The 18,934-nt window shown below is 37.5% G+C and overlaps 1 protein-coding gene across 2 annotated transcripts in view; it reads left to right on the top strand.

The window, feature by feature from the left end:
• The window catches only part of slc2a4rg (SLC2A4 regulator), a 70,339-nt gene that overhangs the window by 34,710 nt on the left and 16,695 nt on the right, over positions 1 to 18,934 (top strand). For both annotated transcript variants that reach the window (XM_079849819.1, XM_079849818.1), the window contains exons 3-4: positions 7,099 to 7,199; positions 16,795 to 17,024. In XM_079849819.1, the coding sequence (XP_079705945.1) occupies positions 7,099 to 7,199; positions 16,795 to 17,024 (331 nt within the window). The remainder of the gene's footprint in view (positions 1 to 7,098; positions 7,200 to 16,794; positions 17,025 to 18,934) is intronic.

The raw sequence follows: 18,934 nt of genomic DNA, 5'->3' as shown, positions 1-18,934 counted from the left end.
CACGCACTCACACACACACACACACACACACACACACACACACACACACACACACACACACACACACACACATAGAGTAATAAAACCAGCATACTGCCCTCATCTATAATGTGTGTCATTTCTTCGCCTCTAGAAGCAGTTTCTCCTCTCCTCTTTTCCAAAACTGTGCGGTTTTCTTTCCGCATAAATATGTCTCTGCCATTTCTCTCTCTTCTCTCTAAAAACGAGGCAAAACCTTCATATTTTATTTATGTTCCTTATTCTGTCTGCTTCTAATCCACTGCTTGCTTTTCTTTTTTTTTTCTTCTGTTTTCTTCTTCTTCTTTTTTGCAGCGATAGAAAGATTTTTGGAAGTTGACCCAGATAAAGGAAAAAAAGTTTGACAGCCCTGCCAAGTATCTGGGCTTGGCTTTCAGAGCGACTCCAAACCAGTTTGCTCTGGTTGGGCTGCCAGAGCGGGGCGGGGGGGGGGTAAAAGCCCGGAATATGAGGGAATACGAGGGAGTGTGAGTGGGATTTTTTTTATTATATAACACAGAGACACAGCTTAGCATTGTGTCGGTTTCTGTTCTTAGATCAGTGCTGCTGTGTTCAGGGTGGAGCAGATCAGACGGAGGGAAGAATCTCATTACCAGAGCAGCTCTATAACCCTCAAATCTCTTTTTCTCAAAAAAGATTACATAATTACAAATGTTGAAATAGGTAATTGACTTTTAAGGAGTAGGTCACCCAAAAGAAACTTGCACATTTCATTCATTCACTCTCATGCTGTTGTTTCTTCTGTGGGAAAAATATGTCTAGATTATATATATATATATATATACAGTACAGGCCAAAAGTTTGGACACATTACTATTTTTAATGTTTTTGAAAGAAGTTTCTTCTGCTCATCAAGCCTGCATTTATTTGATCGAAAATACAGAAAAAAATGTAATATTGTGATATATTATTACAATTTAAAATAATTGGTTTTCAATTTATTATACTTTAAATTATCATTTATTTCGGTGATGCAAAGCTGAATTTTCAGGATCATTACTCCAGTCTATCAAATGATCCTTTAGAAATCATTCTAATATGATGATTCATTATCAAAGTTGGAAACAGTTCTGCTGCTTAATATTTTTTCATAACCTGTGATACTTTTTTAGGATACTTTGATGAATAAAAAAAAGAAAAAGAAAAAAGAAAAGAAAAAAAAAGAAGCAAATGTTTTCAAGATAGAAATCTTTTATAACAACAATATACACTACTGGTCAGTAATTTGGGGTCAGTAATTTTTTTCTTTATTTTTTTTTAAATAAATCAATAATTTTATTCAGCAAGGATGTGTTAAATTGATAAAAAGTGATAATAAAGAAGATTTATATTAAAAAAAAATTGTTTTTATTTTGAATAAATGCAGTTCTTTTTAACCTTTTATTCATCAAATACATTAGGCAGCAGAACTGTTTCCAACACTCATAATAAATCAGAACATTAGAATGATTTCTAAAGGATCATGTGATTGACTGGATGTCACATGTGACACTGAAGACTGGAGTAATGATCCTGAAAATTCAGCTTTGCATCACCGAAATAAATGATAATTTAAAGTATAATAAATTGAAAACCAATTATTTTAAATTGTAATAATATATCACAATATTACATTTTTTTCTGTATTTTTGATCAAATAAATGCAGGCTTGATGAGCAGAAGAAACTTCTTTCAAAAACATTAAAAATAGTAATGTGTCCAAACTTTTGGCCTGTACTGTATATATATATATATATATATATATATATCATCAAACTTTAAAAATAATATATATATATATATATATATATATATATATATATATATTTTTTTTTATATATATATATATATATATATATATATATATATATATATATATATATAAAACATAAAAGTGGTACATGTGACTTTTGCATTATTTATATATAAGTCAAACGGTAACTTTGTGAGATGAACAGACCCAAATTTAAATCATTATTTACTGATAATCTTCAGTCAGATATGGACATTCACATTATTGGTTCCATACAGTTTTATATTAGGGCTGTCAAACGATTAATCGCGATTAATCACATCCAAAATAAAAGTTTGTGTTTACATAATATATATGTGTGTATGGAGTATAATTATTTTCTATATATAAATACACACACATGCATATTTAAGAAAAATGTGTTATTTATATATAAAATATTTATATATAATATAAATTATATATAATATAAATATATATACACAGTATATACATGCAAATATTTCTTAAATATATACATGCATGTGTGTGTATTTATATATAGAAAATAATTATACACCGTACACACCAAGGTTATAATCGTTAACGAAAACTAACAAAAAAACGAAAACTAGGAGGGAAAAAACATTGTCGTTAACTGAAATAAAAATAAAAACGAGGCATTACAAAAAAACGATAACTAACTAAAACTGTAATGTGTGTTTGGCAAAACTAACTAAAATAAAATAAAATTATAGAGTAAATGTCCTTAGTTTTCGTCTTTGTCAAGGTCTTTCATTTTTTAACGCCATTTAAAACACGCAGCGTATTCGTTAAGCTGTATTTCCTTTCCCTGCTCTCCCTCCGTCTCTCTGTCACTCATGCGTTTCTCACATGCGCACACACACACACACACACACACACACAAACACACACACACACACACAGCCTCTCCCCTCCGTGCACACCGCGTCTCCATGAGAACGAGTGTTCGTTCGACGTTGAAAGCAAATTCGCTAAAGGTTGGTATCTCTATCTCGTGAACACCTTACAATCACACATTAAAAAGTGGTATCAAAATATTTTAAATTCTGAATATAATTTTGTCAGTGTGTTAATGTCGACCCGAGAAGCGATTGCGCCTTCTTTAGAAAGTTAACTAGTCGCAAGTTTGAGGTAAAATGCACTTTTTGGTTGTGGTTGTCGATGTCAAAACACTATATAAGCTTTGATTCAAATATTAAATAATATGTCATTTTTTTACTTTTACACTTAATGTTTGCTGCTTCAATCCAGATGAGTAGGCTATTGACTGTAGGGAAAGTGGGGTGAGTTGTGCCAGTTTTTACTCAAAGTGACTTTAAAGTGAGGCCATGGCAGTAATTCCTTCAACTTAACGATGTACATATATTTTAGGATGTGGTGCATCCCTGAGAACAATAACTTTGGATCTGAAATAAATTGTTTCAGAAATATAGCTTTTGGGGAAAAAGTGGTCTCATGGCACAACTTGCCCCTGGTGCGGGGGAAGTTGTGCCTTTAGGGGAATACATTGGGGTAAATTGTGCCAGTGATTTCTGAAGTAAAACAGAACATTTTAATGTTATGAACTGTAATGCTAATGAAAGCAAGACAAATTCAATACAAAATTACTCATTTAAGGTTTATTTAGATATTGTCACCCTGGAATACCATAGCATGCGTTTTTCCTACTATGGTCAATTGCATAGGGATTTTGTATTGAACACAACTCTGGATCACAGTGTCATAGAGACAAGGGGGCGGGCTCATTCTACTCAGACGACCAATCAGTCTCTCAGGATCATTGTGAAGCGATCAAGCTACGCCCTAGCAACCATTTAGAGCACCATAGCAACACAATATGATATTTGTGACTCATTTCAGGCAAAAGGGCTTTGGCAATAGATGCCTGTTGACATTGTCAATTATGTAACATATAAGAATAAAGTGACTAGGCTAATTTCTAAACATACTATTGTGACATAGGCCACTTAAAAACGGAATAAAACTTCTCTTTAATAACATAGTGCAAACTCAAAACTGAAATCAGTGTTAGCTAAATTAAACAAATAGCAGGCAGGCCTAAGTCAAACAATGATGAGGCATGCCCATCTCCTCACTTCGCAAGATTATCCCCTGTGAGTATGTAGGTCTAGGTGGTCTGGATCTGGCACAACTTAACCCAGGCCCTTTGGCACAAATCACCCCGGACCCACAACTTTGAAAAACTAGCATGATCCAGCAGTTAAGAGCTAACATCATGCTAACTGTATAGACTCATTGTGTAGCCTACTAAAGCACTAAAACATGTGTGAAATGTTTTCAAACTTGTTTATAATTGTTCAGACACTACAATCAAAAAACCTTAATCATAGAAATTTTACTTTGAAAGGGAAAAAACAGTTTTTTGCACTAAAATGTGCTTAACTCTCATGCCATGTGTCTCTCTTCTTTGGAGGATGAGTAAAAGTGATTGCTTTTCAAAATTATGTGGTCACATGACCAATTTCTTCTATGGTTTTCCAGAAACAAGGGGTGGAACTACTTCCCCCCTGGCACAAATCACCCCACTCTCCCCATAGGGTAAATTTAGTATAGGGTGTGAAAATTGTACAGCTGTGGTATTTGTATAGGGTGTGAATTCTGTATAGAAGATGTGTAGATTTTTGGTACAGCGTGTGGATTTTGTAAGAGGTAAAGGAATTTCAATGGGGTGTGAATTTTTTTCTAAAATTGTATTATGTTTTTATTATTACACAAAACTTTTTCTGACTTTTTTTAATCTTGCCCCTGACAAATAACCCAAATTACAAAAAAAGACTAAAACTAACACTAAAACTAATAAAAACTAAACTAAAACTAAGCATTTTCAAAAAATAAAAACTAAACTAAACTAGCAAACCCACTTTAAAAACTAATTAAAACTAAACTGAATTTGAAAACAAAAAGTCAAAACGAAATAAAAATAAAATGCAAAACTATAATAACCCTGGTACACACACATATATTATGTAAAAACAAACTTTTATTTTGGATGCGATTAATCGCGATTAATCGTTTGACAGCCCTATTTTATATGAGTATTATTTATATACTAATATAGTTTATATTTAAATTTTTAGTTTTTTTTTTATATTTTCAGTTTTTAGTTTAAATGTTAGTAATTTTGTTATGTACTATTGTATTAATTTTAATTTTTTTAATACTTCTATTTTGCTTTGATGTATTTTTGTTTTAGTTTTATTAATTTAGGTACTTCAACTTAATTGTATTTATTTCAGTTAGTTGCCGAGGCAACATTTCTAATTTTCTTTTATTTTTTAAGTTTTTCATCTAAAATGTATATTATTTTGCTTTATTTCAATTACCAAAAATGAACCGCATTTTTTATTATAACGGGTGCATAATTCAGTAAGCTTGCGCTTTAGAACGCTCTAGACAACCTAGGGACGGTTCACACAGAACGTGTTTTTGGAAAACCCAGACAACTTCCGGCAAATTTAGATTTGCTCTGCAAGTAGTCTGGCAAAGAGCTCATTCAAGCCCATTTCTAATCCGTCGAAATCGCGGCACCAATCAGAAACGTTGAGGCGGGCTTTACACAATGACGATCGCTCTGATTGGTTTTAGGTCTATCCAATTGCGCCCAGAGGCATTTGAGCGACGTCCGTTGGTGGAGCGCAGCAACTTTTAAATGCATTATTATATACAAATTGCAAACACATGAGGACAGTCTCCATGAAAGACCCACTGGCAGATGAACGTGCTACTACATTTCTCTCCGAAACGGTAGGAAATTAAATTAGATTTAATAGAGGATTTTAACTGTGACAAGATGATTGACAGGGCAGTTTACGTGACAGGATGCACGCGACAGATCTGTCCGATAAAGATGACGAAGTAGTATGTCCCAAAGCTTGCCTACTTTTTTGCTACACATTCAAAAGTAAATACCTTTTCTTCACAAAAAGAGTACATACTTTTATGGCGTAGTGTACCTTAGGCGAATGGACGCAGCATGTGGCTTTACACGATGACGATCGCTCTGATTGGTTTTAGGTCTATCCAATTGCGCCCAGAGGCATTTGAGCGACGTCCGTTGGTGACGCCCCTTTGGAAATTAGTTATTAATGAAGCTTTGCCAGACCATAACTCAGTTACTACTGAGAATGGTCTGGTTTTAACCAGGCTAGTATTTACACAACGCTGTTTTCAACTAAAAACGTCAAACTTATTATGCGTTTTGGCCATTTGTTGAGGTTTGAGTTTACTTGACATAAAAGTAGCAATACAATATTGTTACAACTTCTTTGCCAAGGATAACACAATAAAGTTGCATTAACTTTTTTCCATAGTGGTCCTTGATTTTTTTGGTTTACACGACAACAGCGTTTTGGGTGCCTGAAAAACGCTACGTTTTGAAAATGGGTTTCAAAGTGCACGTTTTAAAAACGGTCTCCGTGTAAACAACAAAAACGTGAATCTCTGAAGACGATGATGTCACGCACATGCGTGTTACATGTTCAGTCTATAGTTTTTTAACGCCATCTAATGGCCTGGCAGCAGTGATCCCTTTGTTCAAGAAGTTACATTATTAAGAGACACATTTCTAACATCGTATCACATGTTTAATGTTGTGTAGTTGTGTTTGTTGAACCAATATGCCACTTTTGCATTGGCATCAGTCTCATCATGTACAGTAATCGTATTTAAACATTTGTTAATTTCCATAAATATTTAAATGTAGTGTCTGCTAACTCCCTCTCCTCTCTCTGTTCTCCCACATTCCCTCCCTTTTTCCCTCTCCCTTTCACTGCAATCCAATATAACAGCCATCAATCATGCGCGTACTATATAAATACACAGCTCACAGTTGAGTCTCACCTGTGAGCAAGACACTAAACAGTTAACAGAGCATTTCATTCAACTGCACACTAAATCCTGGTGTTGATTTACAAACACGAGTAAACTCTCTCCCACACACACGCTGAATAAATACAGTTGATAATGGAGCTGTGCTGTGTGGGCATACACCAGAGGCCGAGCGTTAGTGTTTATTACAGCGCTGGAATTTTCCATTACCCGTGATGAGTTCAGCACAGTAGGGAGCTGCGATACGGCCGAGAGAAGTGTTTACTGTGGGAAGAGAGAGAACGCCACTTAGGCAGAGAGAGAAAGAGAGCGATGCCGGGCCGGGCAACCCACCTAACAAATGTGTGATGTTTTATGTTGGTGTGAGAGTGCGCTAAACATCTGGGTCTGCTTGACGTAATTGGTTTCAGCTGATCCGGGTCTTTTAAACCTCTTTTCTCTCTCTCTTTTAACAGGAGGCCTTCTGGTCATGCTGATAAAGAAGTGATGGCTGCCACCGTCCTGACCACACTGTCCACCAGCCCGTTGGTGCTCAACCCTTCCTCCAGTGCCTCAGGTTAAACTCCGCTTTGACCCCATCTACCATGCTAGTGCTCACCTCCCTGTTAACTGATAGATCCCAGAACGTTCAGGTTGAGTGGCGGCTTGTCAATCAAGCTCTAAACCTCCATAAGAGCCCAAAAGAACTCCTGCTTTCTCCAATTTTATTTGATTTATATAGAAAATGGCTTTGTACAACTAAACAGAATTGCAAAAATAATGGTTGTTTTCGAACACTGTCTTCTAATGGAACCAGTCCAGTCCATTTCAAACTGATCGTCCCGCCCCAAACTCACAACATTGGTTGAGCCAGTGTTGCTGGTGAATAGAGTGGTGCAGGTATGACGTCACTTGGTAGGCCAAATGGCATTTCGCATCACACTGGTTCCCTTGATAAAAACCCAATAGGTTTTTTTTCATGGAATTTTGAATTATCTAAAAAACCAAGCTCTGTGATCAACAAAAGTTTATGACTTTTGCTACTACACGTTTTGGCAATCAAGATAAATATCACAGATGAACACAACTTTTATGAATTTTGAAGCCTAAATGCAGTCACCAAAAGTGAAAGCTAAAGGTAGGCTATAAACGAAACTACACCACAGTCGCTCGACTTCAAAGTCACCCTCACTAAGCTTCCGACAGCTCTTTCAGTTTTCATCTAAAAACATTTCCCCAGAAAGTTTGAGTTAGCAGTAGTTTATAAGAGCACAATTCCCTACTGTACCTTTAAGACTTCTGGATGTAAATGGCCTCTGTTATGATTGGCTAATCTCAGCATACCAGCGTAGTTCACACATTAGTTCATTAGAATAGCTGTTGTAAATGTGACTACAAAATAACTACAAAGATTTCTAAACGGGATGTTTTTGCAGATTTGTTTCACAAAATAGTCTGTGTAGAAATGAGTTTTGCATGAATATAATCATAGGTCTACATGGTCATCGGACTCGAATTTAAAAAGAGCAAGAAAAGGCCTGTTTTCCATTTTATGTCCCCTTTAGCATGATGAAAGGAAACCCCAGACTTGCTTTTGAATGGGTTTGTAAGTGCAGTGACTGGTCCGTCCTTTAGCTCAGGGCTTCCAAAACCAAAAGTATGCTGACAGATTTTCAGAAGAAAAGACAAAAGACATTGTGCAGCAAAAGTGCTTGAGCTCTCGCATTTATGTTTTATTAGACTTTGAATCAAAAACTTGTTTTGTCCTTGAATGAAAATGACACCCTCATGTTGTTCCAAACCCATATGACACAAAATAAGATGTTTTGAGTAATATAGCTGTTGCTCTTTTCCATGCCGTTAGAATAATTGGGTACTAATGCTTTCAAGCTTCAAAAGCTTAATCATTGACTTGGAGTCAGTGAATCAAACTTAAAAAAGGGATCATTTTTGTGAACTGGATCAACTGATTTGTTGAACAGAGCTATTCCTTCAAGAAGTGAAGCCAAAGATTGTTCTTTTTTGAAGAGCAGGATTTTTAATGTTAACTGGACTGTGGTGAAAGCGTTCTTGTATTGCGTTTGTTCTGACCTTTTCAGAGATTCTAGAACAAAATGAAAAGTGAGAGTATTCTTAAGCTGTGTCACTCCACAGTCCCTTACATTTGTGTCTTGGAAGGAACAGACTGTTTTAATGGATCCCCTGAACTTTTTCCATGGAGGATTTCCCTCTCGTTTGTTGCTTCAGTTATTGAGTTACTCAAATCATCAGCTATCATGTGGTCTTAGCTGACCTTCTCTGGTTTTATATTGTACTATTTTAGTTGGCCAACATTAGGCTACATCAATGATGGATTGTGGATGAACAGTTTATTTATTAATGCTTTATTGTTAATATAGGGGAGATTGGGGTGTCCGTTCAAAAGTTTGGAATCAGTAAGACTGACTATTTTATACCTTTGAAAGAAATTAATGAATTGTTCAGCCATTAAACTCTATTGGTGTTCTGATTGGTTCATTCAATATTATAGTTTTCAGCTAATCGATTTCACATATTCATTGTCAATTCCCTTTATAACCAATCCAGTGAATACACTGTCACTGCATGCTATGCAAATTAGTATTCCAGCCCTCCGCCTCCTCTGCACCACCTGCATAGGTCTGCTACGTGGTACTACTGTATTTTTCATCAAATAAATGCAGCAAGAGACTTCTTTCAAAAGCATTATGAATTCTCACTTAGCCCAAACTTTTGATCGGTAGTGTATTAATATTTGTCACTTGATCATATACTTAGAAAGGGTGCCTCATATGCCGCTGTAGAGGTTCAGTGATTAAACCTTTTCCTCCATGAAAAGGAGAATGTGCAGCAAAATAAGACTTTTTCACCGCCATTGACGCAATTTTCAGGCTTTCCGTGTTTTCACTGTTGTACGCTATTACACATCTTCTGAAAGAGTACAGAATCTCCAGTTCAAAACACTGGTGAGAAACAAGCAATGTCATATGTAAGCAGATGCATGTGTAAAATAACGCGATCATCAACATTAAACAGCATATAAATCAAAACTAGGGATGTCCCGATCAGGTTTTTTTGCCTTCGAGTCCGAGTCCGAGTCATTTGATTTTGAGTATCTGCCGATACCGAGTCCCGATCCGATACTTAATACATAAAAAAAGAATAAAGAAGAGCGAAAAAACAGATCCAAAAAAAAAACTGTTTCTTATTTTTTATTTAATTCACCTTATTTTAACATTCAACAACTCTGTTAACAAACAGAGCACTTCTGTGAGGTAGCTTGAACAATCAAGTAATACATAAATTCTTCACTTTTGTAGTGCAACAGTAAATATAAAAAAAGTCTAATATATAAACAAATAGCACCTCAACTTAAAATACCCGGCAGGCATGTAAACAAATAAAAAATAAAAGTGCTACAGTGTTTGCAAAGCCAGTAATGTGCTTTTAGGAACTGCACTCTTAACTCTTACGCCGGTTTCACACTGCACTGTTAGCAGAGCGTGCAGCGCATATTTTTTTTCGCCGCCCATGTTAACAGATTAAACCAGGCTTTAGAGCATTCACACCGCGCGCAGAGGCGGCGCGGCAGTGCGTAGCAGAGCAGAGCAGGAGTGCCGCGATCGTTTCGGCGCCGAGTCTATTTTTGCTGCACCGCTTTTGCTGAATTAAAGTGACAATACATTGATCATGGCCAAAATACACCGCAGTTTTATCCAAAAAGTGCATTGATGATATCTATTGTGTTTTAAACAGTCAATCAAATGACCAACAGCAATTTAAAAAGAAAACAAATGTCCAAAAACAAACTTGTTGCCATAACAATAAAATCAAAGATGAAACAAAAGTTATATAAATGAAATTATTAATAAAATAAGCTTCTTGACAAGTCTTTTCTCTTAAATGTATTTGAAAACGAAAAAAAGCAATGCCAACTTATCCATTATGGAGTACTCTGTCTGTAGCCTACACAACCCGCGGTTCAGCCGCGCGTGACAAACGCTGCCAGTGTGAAAGCAAAACGCACGTGTCCTGCTCCTGCTCACCATACGCACTGCTCCTGCGCTGCTTACTAACGCGTGCAGTGTGAAACCGGCGTAACTCTGTGCCACCGCATAAATATTGATGTGTTAAAAAATAATGAGAATATATATATCCGAGTCCTGATCGGGAGGTAACGTCCGATTCCGATCGAGTCTGAAAACACGTGATCGGGCCCGATTTCCGATCATGTGATTGGATCCGGACATCCCTAATTAAAACTGCCTAATGTTACCGAAAAAAATGTCGACCCAGGAAGAGCTATGTCACGGTGGGTTGCAGGAAGGCAGACGAAGAAGAAGATAATTTCCAATACAATGTTTTAATGATAATCCAGAAGACAGGGCTGGTGATGGGAGGAGGATGATCCCCTGGCGGTGACAGTGGAGATGGTCCTCAAGCACAGATTCAGAGCTCCTCAGTGCCGACAGATCACGGCAGACTCAAGAGAGGGAGGAGTCCAGATGGTGACGAGGCTGATGAGAACTGGGGGACGACCAACGGAGACAGAGCCGGTGGATCCGCAGGCGCAGACCGAGGGCTGGTGCAGGAGACCCAGGTGATGTCGCGGTGATGAGCTTCGTAGTTGGAGCCAGAGTACCCAAGGGGCTGAGGTGGAGCCGGTGTGAGTGAGGACAGAGGCGATGCCGACGGGAAGGAGAAACCTGCTACAGCCAAAGGGGTGGAGGGACGAAGCGCAACGGATGGCCCGCAAGTCCGTGGCGGAAGTGGTGTGACGACTGACCAAGGGGGAGCCGGTGGGACGAGGGAATCTGGAGGAGCCACTAGACTGAGGGTCTCTGGTGGAGCCGAAGGTGGGAGGAGCCAAGACGGAGCCGACAGGTCGGTGGGATGAGATGGAGTGAAGGGATCCGAGGCCAGAGGCGGAGCCGAAGGATCCTCCAGGATAGGGGCTGCTGGTGGTTGCTCGACCTGCGGCTCGACGTCAATGCAGGGACTCCCGGAGACGGCGCAGGGCTGCAAGTATCCGGCAGCGATGGGACTGGAGGACTGGCTGAGTTCTGTGGTGCTGCCGATGAAACAAGACTTGAGAGAACAAAGGTAATCATGACACAGTTCACACACTGGATAAAGCAAAAATTATTTCCCATTTCTCTTTGAGTAAAACAGATAATTCAGATAGCAGGTGGGATAGGGTGGGAGTTGACAAGTCCCTGTCGAAGTCTATCAGCCAGTCCTCCGTCTCAGTTCCCTCGGCCGCTGGGGTCTCGGGCTCACACCCCTGGTCAGGTCTGCGGGGGGCTCACGTGACTTCTCCGCGGTTGTGAAACGGGCAGTGCTCTGGATCAGGGCGCGACGCTCTCCAGACACCTGATGACGGTCTCCTTCCAGTTCAGACCTGTGGTGTCTGGGAGGTCGATATGATGGTGGAAGGTTGCCCCGATCCAGAACAAGGTCTTCAGGGTTTTGTCGTCCAGGGAGCTGGTGACGGCCAAACAAAGAAAATTCTTGACAAAAGAAAATAAATCATGGTTCTGAACCTGGACGATAAACTTGCCTGTTCGTCCATATTGGGCGGTCCGATCATCTGTCACAGTGGGTTGCAGGAAGACAGACAAAGAAGATGATAATTTCCAATACAATGTTTTAATAATAATCCAGAAGACAGGTAAACAGGCTGAGTAACACACACTTACACATAACAGTGATCGGACAGAGAAGGAATGTGAGGGACCAACTTATATAGAAAACACAAATGAGGATGATTAATAGAACACATCTGACACGTATGAACTAATAATGAGGAGTGGGAAAACCGAACAAAAGGAACACATGATGAACATTAAAACAAACTAAAAGTCCATGATAATGAAACTAGGCTGAACATAATGTGACAAGCTATAGGACTGTGAAGCTTTGGAAGCTCAGTCTACTCCATCTATGTGTATTTTTTATCATTGTTCTGAATGATCCGATCTGAATGTAGTCTTTGACAAAATTGTGTTTTTCTCAGCTTTTTGCTCAAAATGTTTATTTTTTATTTTTTATTTTTTTTTACTTACCGACATTCAAGTGTTGATAAAAAATAATGCATTGAGATAGAATAAAACTGGGTTGGTCTATTCTTTCTTTTGATATATTTTATGTTTAGATATACATACAACAAAATATTCTTTGGGCCATTACAATTTTGAGAAAATGTAAAACAAAACGCTGGCTTTGGCTGGCAACTGCAATGCTGGCAGGGAAAGAGTTAAAATGACACTGGACATTAGTACATAGTTTTTCTCTGGTTTATGTTTGTATAACTAATATTTCTGTCACTTTGATATAGAAGCTTTCAGTTGAAGGCACATATCCTGAAATATTATTATATCTCATTACTCTTGCCTAGAGGACAATTTAAGTAAAAAGTGGCACAGCTTTCCTTACTCTCCATTACTATTTAATCAAAGGACATTGGCCTTGGGATTGGATTTTGTGTGTTTTTCATTTTGCATTGTAATTTTTTTTTAAATTTAATGCAAACACATTGCCCATCTGGGAAATTAAAGACTTATTATACTGTATCCTGGTGGCTGCACAAATAAAAGACAAGAGTCCTTTTCCTCCCCACCAGGACTAAATAAATATGGCCTGCCGGTAGCTCAGTATAGATTAATGTAGCCTAATGACTAACGGCATAAGGCCTCCTCAAGGAAGCTTGTTCTCGCCAAGACTGTCTGAAGGACTTAAGCGACCAACCACAGTTTAGGTTTATGTGAAATGGATTACACCACAGCAAAACACTCGTGTGGCGAAAAAAAAAAAAAATCAAACAATGGTACATCAATCTTCATACAGGACTGAAGCAGAAACTACACGCTTAAAAATAAAGGTTCTTCATTGGCATTGATTGTTCCATGAAGAAACTTTAACATCAATGGAACCTTTCAAGTGCATGACAGGTTCTTTATAGTAGAAAAAGGTTCTTGATATTATTAAAATGTTCTTCGCAGTAAGAAAAAAAATGGTTCTTTAAGAACTGTTCACTGAAAGGTTCTTCGGGGAACCAAGAATGGTTCTTCTAAGGCATCACTGCTGACCTGAGTGGGATGTTAAACAGTGACTTGGAGTCAGTGAGTCAAACTGTGTAGGGCTACTTAAATTACAATTCTTTCCTGTCACTTTTGTGTCCTTGAGCCTAACACTTAACCCTTAAATCATGGTACTCCAGAGAGTCGGTTCCTGTAATTAGTGCACTGTAAGCCACTTTGAATGAAAGACATTTGCTAAACTGCAAGTGCACGCTTGCTGGAAGAACCCAGACCATTATCCTAAGAGGTCAAGTGTCATGAAATGGAGGTGATTTGCCCTTTTGGAGTCATTCAAGGTCAGCACAGCTTGAACTGTTGCTCAAGGTTGTGTGACATGTCTTTAAGCATAGTGATTTAGTTGTTTAAGTTAGTTTGTTCAGGGTTGTAATTGCTTAAAATCAACATACAACTGTGTATGTATGGTATATTTTTAGAATTGTGTTTACAGCCATTATGTTTTTATCACACATTCCCGGAGGTTGGAGATTTAAATTATGTTTTAGTTTTGAACAATCAGAAAGTTACCCCTTTAATTTGACAAGTTATACCTTTAATTTCTACATTTACTAATACATTTTTAATAATTGTATTATGAACAAACATGAATTAACCATAACCAGTATAATTATAAAATAACTTTAATCTACACTTTAAAAAAAACACTAGGTTAAAAGGTCACTGTGATTTTGCCAAGTAATACATGTTCCGAGATCAACATTGCCCATCCTGCGACAACATTCCTGTCCAAAAACAGTCGCCTGTTGACATTAACTGTAAACCCATCCCTCAAATTCTGAATTCAAGTGCAATTGACCAGTCTCTGTTATAGTGTTTCCACCGTAATGGCGCTGGTTCTCGTGCCGGAGCTGTAATTGTGTTTGGCGGGGGAACTGCTAACTTCATCTGCTAACTGCTACCGTCCCTGTATGTTGCTTTGCATAAAATGAAATGATTACCAAGTAACCATTTTAGAGATAAAATAAAATATACCTGTATTCTACAGAAGAAATGCACCAATTGGATGGCGCTTCAACTCTCTCTTGAAGAGGATGCAAAAAGCCTGCGATAAATAACTCAACCGCTGGGTTGTTACGTCTGACCTAGGAACTGGGTAACACAAAATATACCCAAACAAAAATAACCCCCCAAAAAACAGTGTTTGGATTGAAAAAAATAACCCAGGATTTTTTATGTGTGTATATTAATAAATGCTGCATAAAATGTAGATCATTGTTAGTTAGTTGATACCTAATAAACTGACTGATGTTAATTAATTGAACCTTATTGTAAAGTGTTACTTATTACACTTTAGTACATTTTACTTTTAACACTTTTTTTTTTACATTTTAGTACATTGAAACTATTGTATTTTAACAAATGAGTCTCATATAAACACATTTACTGGAAATGTCCACATTCATTAGTGTAAACAAGGTCATGTGTTGCAATTTAAAAAACATTTCTTTGACTAAAACTGCCACAGGCAACAAAACAACGTGTGAAACCAATTTCTATCACGCATTAATGAAATAACACAATGGCTTTAGTGTGACTCTGTTATTTTATCTTGATCCAGTGTTGTGTGCTATCTCTTCTTCTTCTTCTTCTTCTTTGTATCTTCTCATCAGCGCAAAGTGACTAAACAGTATAAAATATTCACAAACAAATAAATACTATTCACACCGGGTCTAATGCCAAATTTCCTGGATTCTGTGAGAAAAAGGATATCTTGGCATATATGTCATGCTCACTTTAACAGAAATTGGACTAGCCTTCAAATAATAATTGCGGTATAGGTTTGGATAGATACCATTTTGCTTTGGTAAGATACCAGCCTTATATTAAAGCGGATCTATTATTCTCCTTTACATGTTCAACTTTGTGTGATGTTGCTGTTTGAGCATGAAAAGGTCTGCAAAGTTAATAAATACTCCTAAGGGAGTTATTCTCTATATCAGTTACACTGAATATCGCCTCGATTGAGTTTTCTTCCGGGAACAAACACGTCACAATATTCCTCATTTTAATAATTCCCGCCCAAGATATGCGCTTAATAAAGGGGACGAGGCCTGGTTGATTTGAGTTAGTTGAAACTCGCGGTTATGGTAAAGGGGCGTGACATTTTTTAAACATGCATAAAGCGGTTGACCAATCACAACACACTGGTCCAGCTGACCAATCAGAACACAGTGCACTTTTCAGAAGGAGGGGCTTCATAGAGACAGGAACTAAACTGACCATTACTGACAGACTGGGAAGAGAGGAGCTGCAACAATGGAGAATATGTGAAAAATAATACATATTTTTATATAATATAAAATAATAATAAATAACATTTTTAAACATTCAAGCTTTAAACCTATTCTAGTAGACCCTTAAAACAAAATCAAGACTTAATAATAAGGCATAATAGGTCCCCTAATTGATTATTTGTTTAAATATGCCTCTTTTACTCATTTTTTTCGGTTTTAATTAGTTGGTTTGTTGAGTTTTAATTAGTTGTGTTGTTTTGAGTTTTAATTAGTTGTGTTGTTTTGTATTTTATAATATTTTTGTGTTTTTTTGGTTGTGTTTGTTTGTTTGTTTGTTTGTTTTGGTGTTTTGTTTATTTTATTTTGGTGTTTTGTTTTTTGTGTTAAATCTGTGGATGTGTTTACTTGGGGTGTTAAAAATGAATCGTTTCTATGCGTTTCTAACGTGGACGATTCCGCATCGATGCAGTAATAGACCATAATCGATTATTAGCGTATCATTTTACTAGCGTAAAATGGCGGAGGGAGGCGGCGATTCAGGAAGTGTACATTCTTGGAGCAGATAAAATAAAAAGGTTCATATCTGACTGTTTGTATTCATTGACGAAAGTCTAGTCATGTGCAGTAATATTGCAACTCATCGTGATGCATCGTGATATTGATTATCGTTGACCTGATAATTGTAATCAAATTGAATCGTGAGTCCAGTGACGATTCACACCCCTAGTGTTCACTGCTGACTTGTAATAGCCCAACTGGTCAGTGAAACTGTCAAAGCTCTTTTCTTGCTTTTAAAATTGCTGTGTTCTGTCTTGGGTTGTAGATCTGGCTAGTAAGGGCTGGAAGGAGAGCCTGTCTGCCAGCTACAGCAGCTCCACCAGTGGGAACTGGAGTTGGGACGCCAGTGACCAATCGGTGCCCTCCACGCCGTCCCCGCCCCTCTCCAACGATGCCGGCAAGAGCTTCCTGCTTTCCTCCCAGAGTGATGACAACAATGAGGACACCGAGAGTACACACTTCCTGTTTGAGGACCCCATCCCCCGGAAACGAAAGGTAGGGGTCAGGTCATATGGGAAAACAGAGTGGACTTGTGTGGTTTATCAAGCCTTGGTAACAATGTGGAGTTCTGACGAGTCGTTTTTGTGGACAAAGGTGGCAGTGGATTTACCTTCAGTAATTTAAGAGCTCCTTTAAACACATCAGCTTGGCTCTGGCACAACAAGTCTTGTCACTTACGTGATGGAGTGTTTTCGCTCTCTCTTTCATTCTCCCCCGTTTCGTCCCCTCTTCTATTCAGTTTTTTGTAGTGTGGAATCATTCCAGAACGTGAATGTGGTTTCAATGTCAGGAAGCCATTAGCCTTTCTGCCTGTTCACCTTGTTTTGGTAGAGGCTGAGGATGTGTGTGTGTGTGTGTGTGTGTGTGTGTGTGTGTGGTGGGGGGGGGGGTTCCGTTACAGATCCACCTGGTCTTATCCTTTAACAGTGCTACACACATCTTAACACAAGTTTTTCACACAATTCCCGAGTGCACAATCTTGTATACATGGATCCTGTCATGCCTACAAGCCTCTTTCTGAACAAAAGGAGAAAAGTGAAACATGTTTACTCAAAGGTTTTTTCCTGTTCTTTTTTTTTTATACAGACTATTTCTCAATTCTGATGCAATATGTGCAATTCCAGATATTGGACGGAGAAATGAATTGGGCAGAAACAGGACAGAAAAATTTCCTTAAGTGATATCCGACATTTAAAAGTAATATTTTGGGTTCAGTTGAGTTCAATGTAAATATCTATGGCTGTTCATTAGAACAGAAAATATTTGTAAGGGTTTTTAATGTTTATAAAAGAAGTCTCTTATGCTCATCAAGGCTGCATGTATATGATAAAAATACAATAAAAATGTATTCCTGTGATGTCAAATCTGAATTTTCAGCATCATTACTCCAGTCTTCAGTGTCACATGATCCTTCAGAAATCATTCTGATATGATGATTTGATGCTCAATAAACATTTCTGATTATTATCAATGTTGAAAACAGTTGTGCTGCTTAATATTTTTGTGGAAACCGTGATGCATTTTTCAGGATTCTTTGATAGAAAGTTCAAAAGAACAGCATATATTTGAAATCTTTTGTAAAATTATAAATGTCTTTGCTGTCACTTTTGATCCATTTAAAGCATCCTTGCTGAAAGTATTAACTTCTTAAACACTTTTGAACGACAGTGCAGAAACAAAAATCACATTTACAGCAAGGCACTTGCTATGGAAATTAATAGAGCAAGGCTCTGCACTGGAATTAATGTTTAAAAACATACTGTTACAAAAAGACTTCGACTTTCGATATCATTGTTAATATAGGAATGCTTGCTGACCATATCTGTGCAAAGTAATATCCAGTCTTTCAATTCCTGTCAGGACCATGTAAAGTTTGTAAACCAAGGAACTTTGCAAGCTATAACTTGAAGTTTATCTACAGTAGATAAACAGATGATTACAACCCCACACAACTTTACTTTTGACTTTAAAGCTCAAATAACACACTTTTATTTTTGTTGAGAACTCATAATATAATTAAATTTTGCTGTGAAAAGGTTATGGACTTCCATTCTAACCTTGTGCACTGTATTGCTGTAAGACTGGAAAAACTGGAAGAACTGGCAGAGAGGGCAACTCTCTGAGAAAACTCTCTCTTGTGAAGTTAGAATCACCATTTGAGACGCAAGTCTCACCTCAGAATGCATCTCTTTCCCTCTTCCCCCACTCCTTCTCTCTCATGCTGAGATCACCAAAATTCACCCAAAAATCTATATGGTTTAATGTGGATAATTATCATACAGTATTACACATGTTTGGTATCATTTGAAATGTCTCAGTGCGACTGGTACAAATGTCTCATTCCCAAAGAAGTAAACCAAAAGGTAATAAAGTTCTTAAGAGTTTAGAGGTAACTCGCACACTGA

This window comes from Squalius cephalus (assembly GCF_949319135.1).
Source record: "Squalius cephalus genome assembly, chromosome: 18".
Taxonomy (NCBI): Eukaryota; Metazoa; Chordata; class Actinopteri; order Cypriniformes; family Leuciscidae; genus Squalius; species Squalius cephalus.
This window is presented reverse-complemented; position numbering and strand designations above follow the sequence as displayed.